Source organism: Pan paniscus, chromosome 12 (assembly GCF_029289425.2).
Source record: "Pan paniscus chromosome 12, NHGRI_mPanPan1-v2.0_pri, whole genome shotgun sequence".
Taxonomy (NCBI): domain Eukaryota; kingdom Metazoa; phylum Chordata; class Mammalia; order Primates; family Hominidae; genus Pan; species Pan paniscus.
This window is the reverse complement of record NC_073261.2, coordinates 89,397,393-89,420,030: the sequence shown is the minus strand read 5'-3', so window position 1 is coordinate 89,420,030 and position 22,638 is coordinate 89,397,393. Positions and strand designations below refer to the sequence as shown.

The window sequence follows — 22,638 nt, the reverse complement described above, 5'->3', positions numbered from 1 at the left end:
CATAACTTTGTAGTACATATATGCACACACTTTTTACAGCAGCAGCTAAACATATGAACTAAAATGTGAACATACCCCATCACAATAATAGGTATTTTTGTACTATGTACAATGTTAAATTTTGCCTACACTGCAGATTTGTCACACTACTTAAGAGTGAAACACATTAAGGGTTACCCCAGAAAAGCAGCACTAACAATACCAATTAAATGTGACTTTACCACTCTACTAAAATCACACTGCTGGTTTTCACTTAGGGTATGAAATTTTCCCTCATATTTTCATCTCTTTTAAACACTAAACTCATCAGGTAGACAAAGGTTATTCTGATGGTAAAGGTGAAACTTTGCTAACAACTTTCTCATTAAATGTACTTAAGCAATAATTACCAAAAAGAGAAATCTACTAGCAAATGACGAGGAAAACATCTTTACACCATTTTTACAACTTCAATGAAAATCTAGAATGTGAAGCTTAACACTTTTAAATTAAATTTGCTTTACAGGCTACTGACAGTTATAGCGTGACAAAAATCCTACTCAAATATAATTATACCTAAAGTCATAAGTGCTCCAAGTAAAAGCCAGCCAGCTTGGGTGCGCTGTAAAGATAGCCTGCTATTTTGGGCAGCAGTTCGTAAAAGATCTTCAGCAATACTAACCACCATCTGCAAGAAAAGTTTAGAACTGGATTTTAATTCAAACAAGTTAAATTAAATAAGGAAACAGATAACTAGCATACATTACTTAAAAGAAGTTGTTGGCCGGATGCGGTGGCTCACGCCTGTAATCCTAGCACTTTGGGAGGCTGAGGCAGGCAGATTGCCTGAGCTCAGGAGTTCAAAACCAGCCTGGGCAACACGGTGAAACCCTGTCTCTACCAAAAAATTAGCCAGGCATGGTGGCGGGCACCTGTAGTCCCAGCTATTTGGGAGGCTGAGGCAGGAGAATTGCTTGAACTGGGGAGGCGGAGGTTGCAGTGAGCAGAGATTGCACTACTGCACTCCAGCCTGGGTGACAGAGCGAGACTCCGTCTCTAAAAAAAAAAAAAAAAAAAAAAAGTTGTCCTCTCGTGTTATTAGCATGTTTTGAAAGAGGCAACATCAAGACCTGGTCAGTCTTGATTGCACTGATGACTCTGAAGAGACCCAGAACAGTGTAGTAGTTAAGGACAAGCTCTAGGGCCAAATGCCATCTCTGCCATTTACTCGCATTCTCATTTAGCACAGCTTAGTTCCATCACTGGTAAAACAGAAATAATAGGAATGCCTATCTCAGCCTTGCAAGGATAAAATAAGTTAATATAGCATCTATGCTACTACTTTGTCATTTCACATGTGACAAATCCACTTCTCATTTTTCCTGGGTCTTCTAAGATTGTAAGCTCCAAAAGATTAGCTTACTTATTTGTTTGTTTTTTAGAGACAGGGTTTCACTCTGTCACCCAGGCTGGGGTGCAGTGGCACAATCATAGCTCGGTGTAACCTGGAATTCCTGGGCTCAAGGGATCCTCCTACCTCAGCCTCCTGAGTAGGTAGGACTACAAGTGTATGCCAACATACTTGGATAATTTTAAAAATTTCATTTTTTGTATGACAGGGTCTCGCTATGTTTCCCAGGTTGGTCTCAAACTTCTGACCTAAAGTGATCCTCCAGCCTCGGCCTCCCTAGGCATTGGGATTACAGGTCTGAGCCACCACGCCCACGCAAGGTTAGCTCAATGGTAGTTCAACAAATCTTTGAATGTGGAATAATAGTGCTAATAATGACAGCATTTATTTAGCGGTCACATGGGCTAGCACTGTTCTCGGTACTTTGCTGTATTAACATCCACACAGAATGGCTAGTATAGACTTAAATTTGGTACAGCTGAATAAGAGGGGAGATGAAACTCTAAGAGGTTAGCAGAGCAAAGGCTTCGAAGCTGAAAAAGGCCAGGGAAGGAAGGAAGATAACTAGTCTAATTAGAGCAACAGGAAATTAGAATGAACAGACGGAATGAAGTCAAATTATAAGATACCAGTTTACCAGACAAAGGAGATTATATTTTACTCTCTGAGTACTGGGTAGTCCCTAAGGGTCTCTGGGCAAATGTAAAATATGAAAGTGGTGTGAGGAAGATGGGACGTGTGAGGAAGACGGAAAGTCTGAGGAAGATGAGAATGAGGAAGCAACGATATGACAAAGTGAGAGGGAAGTCTGGATTTCATCGGTAGCTATGCAACTCCTATGAATGGACATGGGCTTAATGTCCCAGAAAAAAAATCAAAATTTAAAACTCTAGCCCCAATCTGCCTATGTAAAGTTTCAAATAATATTTATATAAACACTTAAGATTACTGAGAAGAAAACCATGATAGTAGTATACAAAAGAAAGAAAGGAGAAAAAAAAAGCTACTCATATTTTTTTTTTATTTTATTTTTTGAGACGGAGTCTTTCTCTGTCACCCAGGCTGGAATGCAGTGGTGCAATCTCAGCTCACTGCAACCTCCGCCTCCTGGGTTCAAGTGATTCTCCTGCCTCAGCCTCCCAAGTAGCTGGGATTACAGGCATGGGCCACAAGGCCCGGCTAATTTTTCTGTATTTTTAGTAGAGACAAGGTTTTACCATGTTAACCAGGCTGGTGTCAAACTCCTGATCTCAAATGATCCACCTGCCTCGGCCTCTCAAAGTGCTGGGATTACAGGTATGAGCCATCATGCCCGGCCATGATTTATTAAAACCACTCAATTTTTACTAAACATTATCAAAATGCTAAATATTACAATAGCATATTCTCCTGACATCTTTGAATATATAGCAATGTGAACTTTTATTTCTAAAAGCTGAAAGAAAAGCTCTGACTTTCAAATAATTACTATATTAGTATAAGGTTGGGTTTCTTTTTTTTTTTTTGAGACAGGGTAGGTCTTGGTCTGTCACCCAGGCTGAAGGACAGTGGCACGTTCATAGCTCACTGTAACCTCAAACTCCTGGGCTCAAGTGATCCTTCCAACCCATCCTCCCCAGTAGCTAGGACCATGAAGTTGGCTAACTTTTTTTATTTTTTGTAATGATGGGGTCTCACTATGTTGCCTAGGATGTTTTTTTTCTCTTTCCCTCTAAAATAAATTATAACATGTTACTAGACTTAGACAAAATCTATTATCCTTACATCAGAATTAAATATCAAATTATAATAGGGTCTGTTAACCCCATAGTAAGAACACTATGTTTTATGTTAACATAGTACAACTGTTATTTGACCACCCTGTTCAACACTAAACACAGCAGCGTTCCTATAAAGACCAAAGCCCACGTGACAGCATTCCCAAGTCTAGGATCTCCGTCATACCTTTCCTTTGGCATGAGGAATGCCCAAAGGACACTGATGTACTCCACCTAACAAAGCAGCCATTGCAAAACTATATCCACTGACAGCTTCTGGTGAGGTCTTCAAGTTGTTGAGCCGTTCTGCACACCTGTCTAGAAATGGTGTCAGCTGGAAAGGTAATGCCACAGCCACACAGCGCAAACACCATGCAGCAGCAAGTCGGGCAGCCATGCTTGGATGAAGCAGCACTGAAGTCACAATCTCCAAAAGCCCTAAAAAAGAAATACTCAAAATATTACTCTTTAATGAAGTCAAATGATTTCAGAAACTCAAATACTATCTAAAAAACAATAACTGAAATGACAATCACCAAGCTTTCACACATATAGATCCACAACTTTGCCTAAAACTACATACAGTAGAGTACTTCAAAGGAACATTTTTTATGAAGAACATAGTACAATTATATTCAATATTGATGTAAAATTTAATAGAAGTCTTCAACAACTTTTAGTCAATTTTTATTAAAAAACTACCACAATTGCTTTTGATTTCTGTTCCAAAACTTTATTTAACCATTTAATTCAATATTCTTTACAAGGAATCTTTTTTTTTTTTTTGAGACTCACTTTGTCCCCCAGGCTGGAATGCAGTGGCATGATTTCGGCTCACTGCAACCTATGCCTCCTGGGCTTAAGCAATTCTCCTGCCTCAGCCTCCCAAGTAGATTACAGGCACGTGTCACCACAGCTGGCTAATTTCTGTATTTTTAGTAGAGACAGACTTTCACCATGTTGACCAGGATGGTCTTGAACTCCCGATCTCAAGTGACCCGCCCACCAGGGCCTCCCAAAGTGCTAGGATTATAGGCACGAGCCACCACGCCCAGCCTATCACGATGAATATTAATTTAAGTAAAACCTGATGATCTGAAGTGCTAATGATGATGATAAGCAACTAATCAGGAATTAAATATCAATCACACTTATGACTGAAAAAAGTGAAAACACATGCTAGCAAGTAACTGAATGTCATACCTATAGATGCTTCTTGAATAAGAGGGGATGCGGTGGCATTCAAGCTCTGCACCAGGCTCCCGAGTTCCTGGAGGGCACAGACCATCACATGCTGGCTTGCTGCAATGTCTGCTGCGCCAGATTTGTTTTCTCCACTTGTGTCATTCACTACTGCTTCTGGAAACACAAAATCATGTCTTTGACATTGGAGAAATGAATTGTGGTATGATTTTTTTGGTCTATACAATTTATGATTTTAGCCATACCAGTTGATGTCCGAGTGTTAAAAACTATGCAGTTATTTCTCAATAGAAAACTTGTAGAACTAAACACTGAAGTGACTTAAAAACATTGTTTAATAGCTTTATAATAATGCTAAAATATATACTGAGATACATCTTTGCTTCCAGGAATACAACCTAATTTTAGCAAGCAGCAGCAATCCAGTGTATAAAAGCACAGATACTGCAGAAAGAAGACTCGGGTTCAAATCCCAATTCCACTAGTTATATTAGTTATGTGACATTGAGCAAGATGTTCAATTTTTCTGTCCCAATTTCCTTATCTGTTAATGGGCTTACATGCCTATTTCAAACGGTACTGTGGTGATTAAAAAGTCAGTGCATATAAAGAATTTAACACAATGCTGCCCATAATACACATTCAATAAATGTTAACAGCTATTATTACTTTATTACCATTGCTACTTTAAGTGTTCCAATATATTGGAGGTATCTGTTAAATTACTGACCAGAAAATGGATCTATAGGGAAAATGCCTTAAGTTACCTCTTACTGGAATGTTTCTGTAAGTTCCCATTAATTAACCTTGCTGCCTGCTACCCCAACCTTTTAGCTTCCACTAGAATCGAAATGTGTTTGACAAGAGACAACAAAAGATCCCTTGCCAAACTACTAATTGAGAATACATTCTGGCCCACAAATCCCCAATACGTATCATTATATTTAATTCTGCTTTCAGGATTTAAAAAAAAATCAAATAACGAATTTATGACCTTAACATTAAGAACCTTTAAATGATAGTAAAACTTTCTTTTTTGCATTTATTATGAATTAATAGACTATAAAATACATAATACAGACTAGGATATAATGGATTAATAAATTGAGGACTATAATTAAATTTTTTTTTTTTGAGACAGAGTCTTGCTCTGCTGCCCAGGCTGGAGTGCAGTGGTGCCATCTCAGCTGACTACAACCTCTGCCTCCTGGGTTCAAGCAATCCTCCCAACTCAGCCTCCTGAGTAGCTGGGACTACAGGTGTACGCCACCATGCCCGACTAATTTTTGTATTTTTTAATAGAGACAGTGTTTCGCCATGTTGGGCAGGCTGTTTTCGAAGAACTCCTGGCCTCAAGTGATCCACCCATCTTGGCCTCCCAAAGTGCTGGGATTACAGGCATGAGCTACCATGCCTGGCCAAATAACTCTTGTTTTTAGGTATTTCTGGACTTGGAAATGCATAAACTCTAGCTTTTGATTGCTAAACTTTAAGCTCCCTGAGGATAGGTGCTGTATGCATCTGGCTTGCTATTTTACTCCCACCATTTGACGCAGTGTTTCTGGCACTAAACATTTCCTCAATGAATCAATGTGCAAATTATTCTTTAAGTTGTGAATCTAAGACAGATGACTATTTTAGCATATTTAAGGAATGATATCTCATTAATTTAAACACTCTTTAATTCACGATTCATAATTTTCAGTTAGCTCTATACATTTAAAACTAGTTTACTGGCTGGGCGTGGTGGCTCATACCTGTAATCCCAGCACTCTGGGAGGCCAAGGCAGGTGGATCACTTGAGGTCAGGAGTTTGAGACCAGCCTGGCCAATGTGGTGAAACCCTGTTTCTACTAAAAATACAAAAATTAGCAGGGTGTGTGGTGGCACACGCCTGTAATAACAGCTGACTCAGCAGGGTGAGGCAGGAGAATAATTTGAACCTGAGAGGTGGAGGTTGTAGTGAGCCAAGATCGCACCACTGCACTCCAGCCCGGACAGCAGAGCTAGACTCTGTCTCAAATAAAATAATATAAAATAAGAAATAAAACGAGTTTACTAAGTAAGCCATTATAAACAACAAAAACTACAACTATTTATTTTTTTTTACTAATTTTATAAAACATTTCATACATATATCTCTAAAAAATAAATTACTGATATTTATTCATTAAATCCTTATTTCAAAAGACCTCTATTAGTCAATATAATTTCCCTTATTAAAGTTAGTATAGTGAAATAGTGAATAATAGTGAAAAAACTAAACTTTTAGAATTTATATTTTTGCCTTGCTTTTAGCATTGCTTTTATATTTAGTTTATAACTGGATTAAAAGCTCCATGAAAGGAGAAACTTTATCTCATTCATTATTTAAACCCTGAAATAGTGCTCTGCAAATCTAAGACAATAACTATTTATTAAATTGAAAAATTTATAAAATTGATATTTTAGAAAAGAATTTCTTGTAATTATGTATAACTGAGGTTTCACAGTACATCTTACAGTGGGCTAATAACCATCTGTAATTGTTCCTCTCTAAGTTTTCATATTAAGCCTACGAGGGGAGGAAAAGAAACAATAAAAATATATGTTTATAAAACAACAGGCTCTAAAAGCAGAAAGAGGACAATAGATTACTCCTTGAAGACAGCAACCAATGTGCTGCTGCTGCATGCCAGAAAAGTTATAAAATCCGTATAGGTACTAGAAATAAAACAGAAAACACAATCTTACCAACATACCACCCAAATCTTTAAAAACTCTATTTCACTGTAATTATGTGATTTTAATATCAAATAAGAGTACTCAATAAAAATCACTATGAAAACACACAGAAAGATAAACTAATCAGTCTTATGGATATTTATTAAGAATCATAATAAAGAACTAAATGACTAAGGTAATCAACACACATAATGATACCGATTCTTACCTACGGCTTTCATCTGTTTTCCAATAGCTTGGCAGATTTCTTTGGCAGCTGCAATCTGGGCTTTTTCACCTAGCAAACTGCCCACAGTAGCTCTTAGGATAAAGGAAACACATCGTCTGGAGTACACAGCCTCCACATGTGTTTGTGTTGCCCGAGGATGGGAAACCAGATCAAGTACATGGGACAGGAACGTGGCAAAGCTGCGCTCCAACCACTGACCACCCAATGTTGTCACAAAAACAACATACGCCTGTAAACAGAGGAAGGTACGACTTCAGATACACTTACATAACTGAACAGAAATCAAAGATAAAGCAACTACTAAAATAACTGATAACAGCATGCTGAATGAATTGTATTTGAGGCTAAAACAGAAAATTTAAACTTGAGGTCTTTTTACTACTTCTGGAATACGAATTATTAGTGAAGTATCTTTGACTAAAAAACAGTTCTTAAGATAACAACTTCATGAAGAATACAAAGGGACAGCAGTGAGAGGGAAGGGAAGCTGAATTTACCCCAGTGATCGGGAAGGTAACAGGTTACAGAAACAAGAAAACCTTAACATCCTAAATAAACACTGACTTAGAGCTATAAAACCCTTACGTACGACTTTTTCTGTAAGTTAAAAAATTGTTTACTTATGTTTTATACTTGTTTCAGGATCAAGGTACAGTTATGATTTTGACTGAAATCGTGATTTTGACTATGATCACCATTTCATCTTATTAGGTGTTAATTATTATTAGATCATTAACCATAACCTCTTATTCCGTGTTATTTTGAAATTATAATTCCAAGTCAGATATAATCTTATAATTACATTGGTGATTAAACACTGATAGAAAATCCAATCAAAGCATTAACCAGTATTTTTAGCTACAGGGTTGTTGGAGAATATTAAGATCAAAATGCTCAAGCTACCTGAATACAGTTTCAATGAAAACTGAGTTACTTTATATCTGATTTTCTGTTAAGCAAAATGTAGGAACTTCATTTAAAGATATTTACACAAATATGGTAGACATAGGCTTATTTATATATTATTAAATATCTACCGAATTTCCATATAAGCATGTAATTTGGAATTTGAATGTAATTCATTCATTCGGTAAAAGAAACATTTCGAAAGAAACCAGACAATATTAAAAATGTCTCTGTGAGCTGTTACTTAGTAACAGTTTTCCACGAAGTTTCACAAGTGATATGAACAAAATCTTTTTTTTTTTTTTTTTGAGATGGAGTCTCGCTCTGTCACCCAGGCTGGAGTGCAGTGGCACAATCTTGGCTAACTGCAACCTCCACCTCCCTAGTTGAAGCGATTCTCCTGCCTCAGCCTCCTGAGAAGCTGGGACTACAGGCGTGCGCCACCACACCTGGCTAATTTTTTGGTGTTTTTAGTAGACATGGGGTTTCACCATGTTAGTCAGGCTGGTCTCAAACTCCTGACCTCAGGCAATCTGCCCGCCTCGGCCTCCCAAAGTGCTGGGCTTACAGGCGTGAGCCACCGTGCCTGGCCAAAATTCTTTCACACATATGTGTTACAAACCTGCGTAACTCCAACCCTCACTTCACGATTAACGGATCCTCCAACTTTTAACATTTCTCCACCGCTCTTTAAGAAACCTGACCCTCCACGCAGAAATCCTGTGGCCATGAGTTCTAAGACTTCATCAAATGTTGCTCGCTTCACATTCTGACGCATTACTTTCAAGAAGAAAAATAAAAGTATAAGCAAATATATTTCTGAGGCACTCTAGCTTAATAATTCAAGTAATTACTTTTAAGGACACTTTACTACAATGGGGAAATGGTTTAGTTTCCTTATAATTGTTTTCTTAAAATTTTCAATGTACTTGTAAGCCTGAATTCAATTCCAAAGGAAAAAATGCTCAGAAAATGGAAAGAGCTAGAAATAAAAGCAATTCAATAAATCTACGCAAAACAGTCTAATAATAATAATACTATGTGTAACACAATAAGGACAAAGCATACCCACAGCAGATACTACTAACTGATCTCAGTTCTCATTTCCGCCTGAGGTGGACACAAAAAACTTTTCCCATCACAGTGCTTTCTATACAGTAGTTACCAATAGATTAAGATGTTACTGGGAATGCAACTGAATTGGCATCCCTAGTACAGAGTTTCATATTTTATGAAGTCCTTCCACATATAGTAGCAAATGCAATCCTCACAAAAATTCTGCAGAGGAGGTATAAAGCTCATGGCTAAGAATTCAAGCTTTGGTATTTGGCTGCCCGGAATCTGAATTTCATTTCCGACACAGAACAGTTTTTAGAAAATTAGTTACAGAATCTAAGTCTCAATTTCCTCATCTATAAAATAGTAATAACAGTCCATATAATTCACAAGGGCTTTCATGAGGATTAAATTTTGTAATACACTTAATAGTGCCTGGCACATAGTTAGCACTTTAAAACATTACATCATCATCATCATCATCATCATAATCTACTGAAATAATTATCATTAAAGATGAAAAATCAAAGCTCAAAGAAGTGAAATAGGGTTTCACAGTTAATAAATACAAGAGACAGGACTTGAACCTAAAACATCTGGTTCTCTTTCTATGATACAGAGGTGGGGTAGAGGTAGGGACAAGACTGGGGCAGGGTTCACTCAGCATCTGCTCACAGGCACCCCTGAGATATCTCTACGGAACTGTGAAGCAAAGCAAGAGTAATTTGAAAACTCAGTGCTGCCTCTGATTCTGTTTATAATGATAATCAAGAAAAATTAAAAATTAATACTGTGGTACAAATGGGGATCTACTCACCAGAGACAGAAAATAGCAAATAAAGTGCTGAAAATAAGTAGCAAATAAAGTGCCAGATTCCAGTACCTTATACATTATCCAAAATCATTTCATAAATCTTATGTGCTTATATGTCCAGCATAATTGCTAGATACCCTGTACATTATCATCACAAAAAATGTGACTACATCAAGGAAAATGCCATTTGGGTTCTTTTTTTTTTTTTTTTTTTTAATTTTTTGAGATGGAGTCTTGCTCTGTCGCCCAGGCTGGAGTACAGTGGCGCGATCTTGGCTCACTGCAATCTCTGCTGCCCGGGTTCATGCGATTCTCCTGCCTCAGCCTCCCAAGTAGCTGGGATGACAGGTGCATGACACCATGCCTGGCTAATTTTTGTATTTTCAGTAGAGACGGGGTTTCAGCATCTTGGCCAGGCTAGTCCTGAACTCCTGACCTCGTAATCCACCTGTCTCGGCCTCCCAGAAGTGCTGGGATTACAGGCATGAGTCACCGCGCCCAGCCAGGTTCTTTCATTTTATGAAAAAGTAGACAAAGATACCTAAAAATTTAAATCCATTACACTGACTTGCCTTTATGCAATAACTAATTAGGTCTGTTATGGTCTAAATCAAGGGCAAACAACAATACCTGTTGCCTGTTTTGGCATTAATGCTGTGGCCATGACTGTTCCTAAAAGTTTAGACACTGCCACTCGTACCCCATAATTTGAGTTTTCCAAAGCCTTAAAGCAGAGAGTGGCTATATTTTCTAGTTCAGCAGTCCACATAAATACAGCTTCATTCTGTAGTTCTAGTAGACACTGGAATTAAAAACAAAAAAGTAAATAACATCCTATAACATCTGCTTCCAGAGATGGAATAGCAAGAACCAGACTCACCACCTCTCCTGAGATAACCAAAAAACTCAACAAAATAAATGAAACAACAGTTTTCAAGACACTGGACATCAGGCAATGAAGCATCTTTGAGGAAAAAACAAGATGAACCCTACAACTGTCCCAGCCTACTGCCTTGAGAGAGTTTCTAGTTAGGGAGAAACATGTAACACTAAACCACCACATTAGAAAAGAAGAAGGGTCTCAAATCAATAACCTCAGCTTCACCCTTAAAAAACTAGATGAAGGAGAGCAAATTCAACACAAAGTAAGCAGAAAAAGGAAATAATAAAGGAAATTCATGATAGGAAACTAACAAAGAATAGAAATGAAACCAAAGCTGCTTCTTTAAGAAGACTAATAAATTTGATAAATCTCTAGTCAGGCTGATCAGGAAAAAAAAAAAAAGTAAAAATACAAATTACCAAAATTAGAAATGAGAGAGGTCAAATCACTACAGATTCAACATGTTTTAAAAAGTTAAAGAGAATATGTGAACAACTTTATGCCAATAAAATTGACAACTTAGAGGAAATAGACAATTCACTCAAGAAGAAACAGATAACCTGAATAGCCCAGTATCTATGTTAAAATTTGATTCTGTACTTCAAAATCTTTCCCTCAAAAAAACTCTAGGAGATGTCTACACCAGTGAATTCAACAAAATGTTCAGGTAAGAAATAATACCAATTCTATACCAACTCTTCCAGAAAACTGAAAGGAACTTTCCAACTAATCCTATAATGCCAGTATCACCTTGATGCTGAAACCTGACAAAGACACTATGTGAAAAAGAAACTACATACCCATATCCCTCAGGAACACAGATACACATTTCTAAACAAACTTCTAGCAAATCTAATAAAATAATATATAATAAGGATGATATATCATGACCAAGTGAGGTTTATCCTAGGAATGCAATATTGGTTAAAATTCTAAAACTAATCAATGTTATTCACCACATTAGCAAACTAAAAAAGAAAAATCAAATCATCATCTCAATAGATGCTGAAAAATGATTTGACAGGCACATGCCACCACGCCTGGCTAATTTTTTTATTTTTAGTAGAGATGGGGTTTCGCTATGTTGGCCAGGCTGGTCTTGAACTCCTGACCTCAGGTGATCCACCCGTCTCAGCCTCCCAAAGTGCTGGGATTACAGGCATGAGCAACCACACCCAGCCTGGACGTTGACATTGATAGAATTCATGATTTTAGTCATATTTCCCCAGTCTTATTTGTATTCTGTCAATATTTGTACATTTAACACTACAAGATGTTGCTAAGAGATATCAAAGACCAAAATAAATGGAGAGATATATCATGTCCATAGGGTGGAAGACTTAATATTATTAGGATGGCAATTCTCTCCAAATTCAATGCAACCTGAATCAAAATCCCAAAATGGTATTTTTGCAGACATTGACAAACCTAGACTGGGCAAAACAATTTTGAAAAAGAACAAAGTTGGAGGGCTAACAGTACCTGATTTCAAGACTTATTACAAAGGAACTGTAATGAAGAAAAGTGTTGTTGGCATCAAGATAGACAAATGGATCAATGAAACAGCACAGAGAGTCCAAAATTATACCTACATATATACACACAACTGATTTTCAACAAAGGGTGTAAAGGGAGTTTAGTGAAGAAAAGATAGGCTTTTCGAAATGGTACTGGAAGGGCCGGGTGTGGTGGCTCACGCCTGTAATCCCAGTACTTTGGGAGGCTGAGGTGGGCGGATCACGAGGTCAGGAGATCGAGACCATCCTGGCTAACACGGTGAAACCCCATCTCTACTAAAAATACAAAAAAAATTAGCTGGGCATGGTGGTGGACGCCTGTAGTCCCAGCTACTTGGGAGGCTGAGGCAGGAGAATGGTGTGAACCCGGGAGGCGGAGTTTGCAGTGAGTAGAGATCGCACCACTGCACTCCAGCCTGCGGACAGAGCAAGACTCCATCTTAAAAAAAAAAAAAAGAAATGGTACTGGAAGAAGTGGATATCCATATTGAAAAAAAAAAAACAAAAAATTTTGATTCAAACCTTGCAACATATACAAAAATTAACTCAAAATGGATCACATATCTAAGTATAAAACTATAAAACTTCTAGAAGGAAACACAGGACAAACCCTGGTTTACAAAATGTTTCCTTAGATACAACACCAAAAGCACAATCCATATAAGAAAAATTGATACACTGGATGAAATTCAAAATCTCTTTTCCTTACAAGGCACTGTTTAGAGAATAAAGAGATAGGCCACCCATTGGGAAAAATATTTGTAAATCACATATCTGATAAAGAAATATGTAAAAAACGTATAAAACACTCTCAAAAGTCAATAATTATAAAACAACCCAATAAAACAATGGACAAAAGATTGAGTACATCCTTCTTCGAAGAAGATATGGATGGCAAATAAGCACCTGAAAATATGCTTATCATTAGTCATCACGGAAATGCAAATTAAAGCCACAATGAGATACCATTGAGATATGAGATACAATGAGATATGTATCCATTAGAATGGCTTAAATCAAAAACTGTCAGTAACAAACAATGGTGATGATATGAAGGAAGAGAAATTCTCATACACTGCTAGTAGAAATGCAGAATGGCACAAGTACTTTGGAAAACAGTTTTGTACTTTTCTGAACGTTAAACTAAATCTGCCCTATGAACCAGCTATTCCATCCCTAGGTATTTGCGGAAGTGAAATGAAAGCATATGTTTGTGCAAAAACTTATATACAGATGTTCACAGCAGTTTTTTTGTAATAATCAAAACTGGAAGCAACTCAAATGTTTATAACAGGTGAGTGAACAAATCAATGTGACATATCCATACAATGAAATAATACTCAGCAATAAAAAGGAATGAACTATGGATACATATAACAACATAAATGAATTTCAAAACAATTATACTAAGTGAAAGAAGTCAGAATACACATACACAAAAGTACATCTCATGATGTGATACTATTATATATAATTCTAGAAAATGAAACTAATCCATTGGAACACAAAACATAATTTAAAATTTTAAAAGAAAAAAAATCGTTGACTGTTTAAGAGCAAGAAGGATAAAGAGCAGTATTCTAAATTGGTCGAGTACTAACCTTGGCCACTGCACATCGAACAGCCATTGACCTATCAGTCAAGAGAGACCTGGCATTCTTATAAATATCACGATGGGAGGAAGCTGCTGCACCACCCAGTCCACTTAGAACTTTCTGTAGACTCATTAAGATTTCACTTCGCCCTTGAGACTAGACATGTATACAAAACAAAACTATTTTGTAAAATAAATTCCATATTTAAACAAGAACACACCAAGACAAAAGTTCTTTGGGTCTAATGGTCTTACCTCCAAATTATAAACAGTAAATAATGAAAAGTACAATAAAATTAAGTATTCTAGAAAGTACCTGGCAAGTAAGAATAGTCAATTAAATAATATTTTTCTAAAAAATTAGGTTTTAAGTAAATATATTCCAATATTTCTATGAATTACTGAAGTACATACAATATAATGAAAACATGAAGATTCAAAAGCTTCAATATCATATCTCAATATATAAAATATTTCAGAACGTAAAATATTAAGTAAAAAAGTTGAGAAATAATATATAAATGATCCAAAAAAGGAAGCAGAAAACATCCAACACATTTAAAAAAACATGTCAGAAATACAGCAAACCTTCATCTTCTTGTGACTAACTCAAACTGTTATATCCATATTCTCATAGTGCTTATTGTTATTTCTGATAGTATACTCATCACAGTGTATCACAATGCTTATTCACACTTAGCTCTCTTCCACTAAACTGTAAGTTCTTTGAGGTCAGGACCATCTTTGTATGTTTAATGCCTGACAAATAATAAGTCCTCAATTCTTTTTTAATGAATGAATAGACAAATAGTTCCCAGAAAAGGTATCCAATTCTAATCCAATGACTGGTATCACTGAACAGGGAAATAATTTAGACACAAAACACAAAGGGACAGGAAAAAGGTGATGTGACGAAGGAGGCAGAGATGGGAGAGATGCATCTACAAGCCAGGGAAGATCAAAGATTTTCAGCAACCACTAGAAGGTAAGAAGGAAAGGAAACATTCTTCCCTAGATCCTTCAGTGGAAACATGGCCTTGCTGACACTTTATCACAGACCTCCAGCTTCCTGAACTGTGAGACAATAAATTGTTGTTGTTTTAAGCCACCCAGTCTAAGGTAATTTATTACAGTAACCAGGAAATTAACACATTAGCTATGGCACCAAAAAAAAGAAAAAAAAAAAGGCAATCCAAAAGTACCATAGGACTAAATAAAAAATAACAAGTAAACCTATTCCTTGTCAAAGAAAAGCATTCTTTCCCTTCCCCCTGATATACATTAAAAGAAGGGACAAGTAATAATTTGAAATTACCTCCTTGCTAAGCAATATGAGACCACAGTGACAGAAAAAGAAACAAACATATTTTAGCTGATATCTAACTCTTGCCACAAGCAAATATTCAAATAATATTGGTTGTAAAACTTACCTCTGCACTTTTCAGAGATTTCAATAGATTATTTACTGTTTCTGGAAATGCGCTGCCCAACATTCTCCCCATTTTTTCATAAAATGCTCCGACACAAGCCACCGCAGCCCTGTAAGAAGTGACAATTTCACTGGTCATTGTTCAGGTTAATGATACAATTATACTTTTCTCATTTTTAGAAATCAATTTGCATTTGTCTAGGACACTTTTGGCTATAATCCTTAATTTCAACTATCAAAAACAATTTATGCTTCATAACTGCAACAAATACTATACTCTATTTACACTGTATTCTTGTTAAATACTATAGTTAAATTGTACTCTTGTTAGGAATACAAAAGAATCTATATATGTACATAATAAATCATACCCATTCTTTGGGAAGAAATCCAAGCTTTTCTTTTTTTTTTAGGGGGAGACAAAGTCTCACTCTGTCGCCCACGCTGGAGTGCAGTGGTGTGGTCCTGGCTCACTGCAACCTCTGCCTCCTGGGTTCAAGCCATTCTCCTGCCTCAGCTTCCTGAGTAGCTGGGATTACAGGTGCATGCCACCATTCCCAGCTCATTTTGTATATTCAGTAGAGATGGGGTTTCACCACATTAGCCAGGCTGATCTCGAACTCCTGACCTCAGGTGATCCGCCTGCCTCGGCCTCCCAAAGTGTTGGGATTACAGGCGTGAGCCACAGCGCCCGGCCCCTAAGCTTTGCTTCTATGAAGACTTTCCAAATTATGTCAAGCCTCAACAATCCCTCACTTCTTTCATTATATATAACACTTAATGTCAATCACTGATTTTGACAAAATTATATCATTTACTGTGTTGTAACTTGACCATTTTATGTGTCTCTATCTTGTCCTGCCAGTGGAAATGTAAACTCCAGAAACGGAATATATCTCATACATTTGCATTGCTCACAGTGTCTGCCTCTTAATTTACAAATAATACTATACTATTTGTAAACCTGTAAAATTTAATCTAAATTACATTAACAGAACACTTGGAAGAATAAAGTAATAATAGCAACACACTTCTTCAGGAGCAAGAAATGACCCCAGTGTCACTCAGGTCAATAGTAAGTGAATAGCTCTGGGTTTAGCTTAAAGGCAAAAGTAGGACATGGTGGTTAAGAGCAGATGCTTTGGAGTCTGGCAGACCTGTGCCTAAATCCTAGAACCTACCATCTAATAGCTATGTGTAGTTGGATCTTGGAAGTGGGCAGGTGGTCTACCATGAGGCACGTCATTCCCGCTCCAACAAATAAGAATAAATAAAAGCTATGTGATCTGAGCAATTTACAGATAAGAGAAGTTAACTAAATTTAGCTCACAATCAAACACATAATAAAGAGTAGAATCAGGGAATCAACTTTCACCTCTTCAACTCCAAATCTCATGCTTTTTGATACCCTGTAGGCTGATAATAAATTTAAAATGACTGGCATCACATGCCGGCATACATTAGAGATTTCCTAAATAGGACCCATGGATCCACTGGAAATACATATGAATGTATAATCAATTCTACTTAACCAGAACTATAAAATTATGTGTGTATTTGCTAAGTGGCAGTGAACTAAATCATCAAAGTATTAACATAGCTTCAAACTTCAAAACAAACTAGAAAGTACTGGTACTGTCTAATCTCCTCGAAAACTTTTGAGGTCTACATCTATCCTAAACAAAACACAAAAATCTAATCACAATATATCTAGGTAGTTACCTAGTGATACCAGGTAACTACCTAAAAGTAGACCTAAAATTAGAATCCAGGTTTTGAATAATCTCTCCATTTCCTCTGTAAGCTATTACACGGACCATGGCCCCTTGAATGTTAACGTTCTAGAGTTGTATCCCTAGCCATCTTCTCTTCTCAAATATACTACTCCTCCTAGGTAACTTTACTCATATCAAAGGATTCAGCCTACTCACCAAAACTACATTCCCAACAAATTTCTAAAATCCCAACTAGAATTTCCAACTACCTATTTTACACTGTCATTTGGATATTCCCATTTGTATTCCAGAATCAGCATGCCTAAAATTTAACTATCTTCCCATCACAACTCGATCCACTTAGAGCTCTCATTGTTAGCAGCATGTCGCAGGTTCCACCCACCTGGGGGTTTTTATGGTCCATAGTCTCCTACTAAGTTTCCTTGAAAGAAAAAATAAAACTTCAAGGGCCCGTGTTAAAGTAAGTACTTACAATTTTGTTGGTAAGTAGGCCGCAGTGTCATCTTTATTTCTGATAATGTCATTGCATTTATCAAGTGTCTGAAAAACTGTAAAAGTATCCCCAATGCTATAAAGGGCTGCGAGATTTTTAGCCAATAATTTTCGTGTAGGTGGTCCAGGTGAACTACTTATTAATCCAGTTAATTGTTCAACAAGTTTTTTCTGTTTTTCCTTTACATCGGTCTGTTACAAAAAAAATTTTTAAAGAACATCATTAAAAATTTTTTTGTTACCTTTTCATCAAAACAAAAAAACACTTAACACTTAAGGCACTCTAATAATTAAAAATCTATATTGTATTAAACATAAACCGTGAGAATTTTCAAGTTAATGAAAAGTTCTGTAAGAAATGAGCCATTCTTTCCTACATTAAATATTCTCCTTCATTCTCCTCCAAAGCCAAAAGGTTAGCTCCAATAAAGTGACTCTGATTCAAAAAGTTATGAGACCAACTTACTAAGAAATAAACCAACAGCCAAAGGATGCAAAATATTGGGTGTATGGACAACTGATGTCTTACAACCCAGATAGGTTTCCTATGTAAAAGCGAAGTCAGTAGTTCATAAAGTTACAGGTCAGCAAATGAAACCAAAAGAAACTGAAGAGCACTAGACAACAGGAAAAAAAATACCCAGCTCTACCCATAATCAATATCTAGAATTCATTTATTTATTCAAACAATATTTATTATGTACTTAACGTATGCCACATACTAGGGTGCAACAGTGAACAAAACAGACAAACAAGTCCCTGCCCTCATTAAGTTTACATTCTAGTGGGGAGGGACAGAGTTTACCAAACAAACAAATGAATAGTATGGGTGGTTACTGTTTTACGTGGATTAATTAGAAAAGGCCTCTCTCTGAAAAGAAGTGAAGGGGTGAGCCATGCAGATACCCAGGGGAAGAACATTCCAGGCTGAAGGAACAAGTATAAAGGCCTTGAGGTTGGAGCATTCTTAGCATCCTTAAAGACACCAAGAAGGCCAGTTTGGCTGCAGTGGAGTAACAGAAAGTAGTAAGAGATGAAGTCAGAAGGATAGAAGGGACCAGATCAGGTAGTCTCTTGTACCCCACTATGGAACTCTGTATGTCACTCTCAGTAAGAGAACTTTGTATGTTACTCTGAGTAAGAGTTTGAAGCAGAGGAGGGTCGTGATCTAAATGTTTTTAATAGGCTCACTCTGACTTCTAAGAATACTCTATATGGTCCATAAATGGAAAGCATCATGACCAAATAGGAAGCAGATGCAATAATCCAGATGAGAGATAATAGCGGTAACCATAGAGATGATAAATAAACTCTGGATTTGTTTGTGGATGAAACCATAGGATTTGCTGGTGAATACAACGTGAAATTTGAGAAAAAGAGGGAAGTCAAAAATGACTCTATGGTTTTCCCTTGAGCAACTAGAAGGATGAAATGGTCATTTCCTGAGATAGAGAACATGGGGGAAAGGGCAGGTTTGGGAGGAGAAATCAAGAATTTGGTTTGGGTATGTTAACTCTGAGATGCCACTTAGATAAGAAAGAGGTGGAGTAAACATTATCCTGGGAATCATTATTTAATAGATGACAGTAAAAATCATACAATTAGATGATATCACTGAAGGAATATGTACAGATTAAAAAAAAAAAGCCCTGAACTGAGGAAGAGTTAAAAAAGAACAAGAAGTAGTAGTTAGTGAAGTGGGAGAGGAACCAAAACCTAACAGCATCTTGGGAAGCCACGAACAGGAAGAAAACTTCACACAAACTGTGCAAAGCAATGATAACAATCTTATTGTTTAATTTGGGTGGAGGGTGTACAGATATTCATATTATGCTTCATGTTTTATATACTCTTGTATTTATCAATTTCACAACAAAATTAAAGACGTTTTAAGTGTTTCAAGGTGAAAAGATGGAGATGGATCAAATAAGACAGAATACTGACCACTGTTCTGGGTAATCTGTCATCAGTAATGGCTGGACAAGTGCTGTTTCAGTGGAGTGGAAGTAAATCCCCAGTTGTAGAGGATTTAAGAGAAAACAGAAACGTCTAGTTGACGATTACAAGTGAATCCATGCATTAACTGTTTTTTTTTTATACTTCAAGTTCTAGGGTACATGTGCACAATGTGCAGGTTTGCTACATATGTATACATGTGCCATGTTGGTGTGCTGCACCCATTAACTCGTCATTTACATTAGGTCATGCATTAACTGTTTCTATAGAAACTCCATTAAAACCATACTAAAGGGTAGCAACAACAACAGGAACAATAACAACAAAGCACAAATCCAAAGGGTAAAGAAAACAGGAGAAAGAATCAACACAGTATTTGGAAACCAACTGTTCCCAACAGGGAAAGCTGCAAAATGACCTAACTTACAACACAGGACCCCCTAAGAGATGACGGTTTTTTTAGGCCCTAGGTGCTTTTGGAGGTGGGAGTGAAGTTGTATGTACCTTGAGATAGAGGGAATGGTTGAGAGTCTAATAAGCAGAAAGAATCCTCTTCTTCATTATGGAAGCAGACTGAAAGTTTATTCTCTGGGAAGAGTGAAATATTGTATGTCCAGACTAGAAGAGTCCAGGCACAGTTGCGGTCTGGGAAAACTGCACTGAAAATGGCGAGATGCAGTGAAAGTTCACATACTGAACTTTAAAGTCCCCAGTCTTCTCCCACAACTCCAAGAATGTAGCCAGCTAGCTATATACTCTTCAGACACGAGAGTAGAAAAGTATCTTCTGGGGAATGACTAGCCTACAGAAACCTAAAATACTAAGATCAGGAACCAAACTAGCCTACAGTGAAGTCCAGTTTAAAAGACTGGCCCTGCTGAGAAAAGTTTTTACTACTCACTTTTAAATTTGATCAGGCAGCTAAAGATCATCAGACATTTGAGGGAAGTATCTACTTTTTTTTTTTTTTTTTTTTTTTTTCCAGATGGAGTTTCACTCTTGTACCCCAGGCTGGAGTGCAATAGCGCGATCTTGGCTCCTTGCAACCTCTGCCTTTCCGGCTGAAGCGATTCTCCTGCCTCAGCCTCCCCAGTAGCTGGGATTACAGGCGCCCAAGGCCACGCCTGGCTAATTTTTGTACTTTTAGTAGTGTTTAGTAGAAACGGGGTTTCACCATGTTGGCCAGGCTAGTCTGGAACTCCTGACCTCAGGTGATCCACCCACCTCGGCTTCCCAAAGTGCTGGGATTACAGGCGTGAGCCACCATGCCGGGCCATATCTACTTTTAAAGACAGAATATAAAATACACAGACAATAAAAAGTAAGTTGAATCAATGTTGGGAACTGGCTCCAAAACTGGCCATAAATAAAATCTCTGCAGCACTGTGACATGTTCATTATGGCCATAACGAAACCCGAATGAGGGCAAGGAACACCTGGCCTGAAAACCGCTTAAAGAAGCCCTTAAACCACAAACAATACCATGAGCGATCTGCGCCTTAAGGGCATGTTCCTGCTGCACAGAACTAGCCAGACCCACCCCTTTGTTTCGGCACACCCCTTCCTTTCCCATAAGGGATACTTTTAGCTAATCGAATATCTGTAGAAACAATGTTAATGGCTGGCTTGCTGTTAATAGACACGTGAGTAAATCTCTGTTCCGGGGTCTCAGCTCTGAAGCCTGTGAGACCCCTGATTTCCCACTTTACACCTCTATATTTCTGTGTGTGTCTTTAGTTCCTCTAGCGCCGCTGGGTTAGGGTCTCCCCAACCGAGCTGGTCTCGGCAAATCAAGGCTATGCAGGAAGAAAAAACAAAGATTAAAAATAAAAGAGCCTATTATTGACTCCTCAAAGAGATAAGTGAAGACACTAGGATTGTTAGGCAGCATAGAGAGATCACCTGCAACGGGTGATGATGATAAATTTAAAGTGACACCAGTCATACAGCCATGTTTTTCTCCAGTTACAATGAGCTGCCCAGGTACAGACATAAAGAAGGTAGGCAATGAGCTGGATTTAAACGAGGTTTGAGTTTTGCCACTAAATTTCCCATTCGTGTAATACTCTCAAGTTCCATAAGTGACCCATAAACCTTCCAAAACATAACATGTGTTTTCTTAAGAATCATGACCACATAATCTCTTTACGTTAATGCAACTGGGAAAAAAGAGCAATACCATACCTTGTTGGCAGCAACCAAGACTTTATCAAGAAATCGCAACCATTCAAAGATAAAAACTGGTCTTTTTGCTTCGGTGATTTGAGCCAAAGCTTCTTCATTTAGCAATAAACTGTGGGCTAACTCCATTACGGAAGTTTTAAATTCACACCTTAAATTTAACAGAGTAAAAAATACTTGTAAGTATTTTTTAATGTTAAAAGTCAAGCTTAATGGAACATACCCACTAAGAAAAGTATGACTACTCATTTCATTTGGGGAAAAACTCAACTTCTTTGAGGCAAAACCTGAGAACATACTTTTAAATGACAAAAATACAAACAAAAACAGAAGAAAACTACTTGGTAAGGAAGAATGACTCATGGAGTGAAAAGAAAATTAAAATAAATTATTGCCAAAAAAGGCATTATTCCAGAAGAAATATGTCCAGCAACACATATGTCATTTACCCGTTCTATAAATGAGAAAACTGAAGCACTAAGATCAAACACCCCAGCCGGGCTTGACAACCATCCTCCTCTTTTTCTCGTCCAGTGTTCGGTACATAGCACCTTTACCCTCCCGCGCTGCACCTGGCCAGAGGGACTGAGGTCAAAACACCCAGCACAGACATCCCGAACTGCAGGTCTCCAAGACTCTTCCTACGGGGATGGGTGGGGCGGCCAGGCCCGGCGGCCGAAGCGTCAGTGACAACACCAGGCGGTCCGGAATGCACCCGAGAAGCCTCGCGCGCTCGGGGTCTGGCTTCACCTGGCTACTCTAAGAACCGCA

At 37.6% G+C, this 22,638-nt stretch overlaps 1 protein-coding gene across 5 annotated transcripts in view; it reads right to left on the bottom strand.

The window, feature by feature from the left end:
* Positions 1 to 22,638, bottom strand: part of HEATR5B (HEAT repeat containing 5B) — a 102,875-nt gene that overhangs the window by 79,907 nt on the left and 330 nt on the right. For 3 of the 5 annotated variants that reach the window (XM_063594627.1, XM_003817657.7, XM_008970903.5), the window contains exons 2-11: positions 21,871 to 22,018; positions 17,711 to 17,922; positions 15,504 to 15,612; positions 14,081 to 14,230; positions 10,710 to 10,881; positions 8,832 to 8,989; positions 7,283 to 7,532; positions 4,351 to 4,506; positions 3,335 to 3,585; positions 556 to 667 (exon numbers count right to left, since the gene is read on the bottom strand). In XM_063594627.1, the coding sequence (XP_063450697.1) occupies positions 556 to 667; positions 3,335 to 3,585; positions 4,351 to 4,506; positions 7,283 to 7,532; positions 8,832 to 8,989; positions 10,710 to 10,881; positions 14,081 to 14,230; positions 15,504 to 15,612; positions 17,711 to 17,922; positions 21,871 to 21,996 (1,696 nt within the window). In that variant the 5' untranslated portion in view covers positions 21,997 to 22,018. Of the gene's footprint in view, positions 1 to 555; positions 668 to 3,334; positions 3,586 to 4,350; positions 4,507 to 7,282; positions 7,533 to 8,831; positions 8,990 to 10,709; positions 10,882 to 14,080; positions 14,231 to 15,503; positions 15,613 to 17,710; positions 17,923 to 21,870; positions 22,019 to 22,316; positions 22,434 to 22,638 lie in introns of those variants that run through there. The other 2 variants (XM_008970902.6, XM_034952937.3) reach the window with 2 other exon arrangements.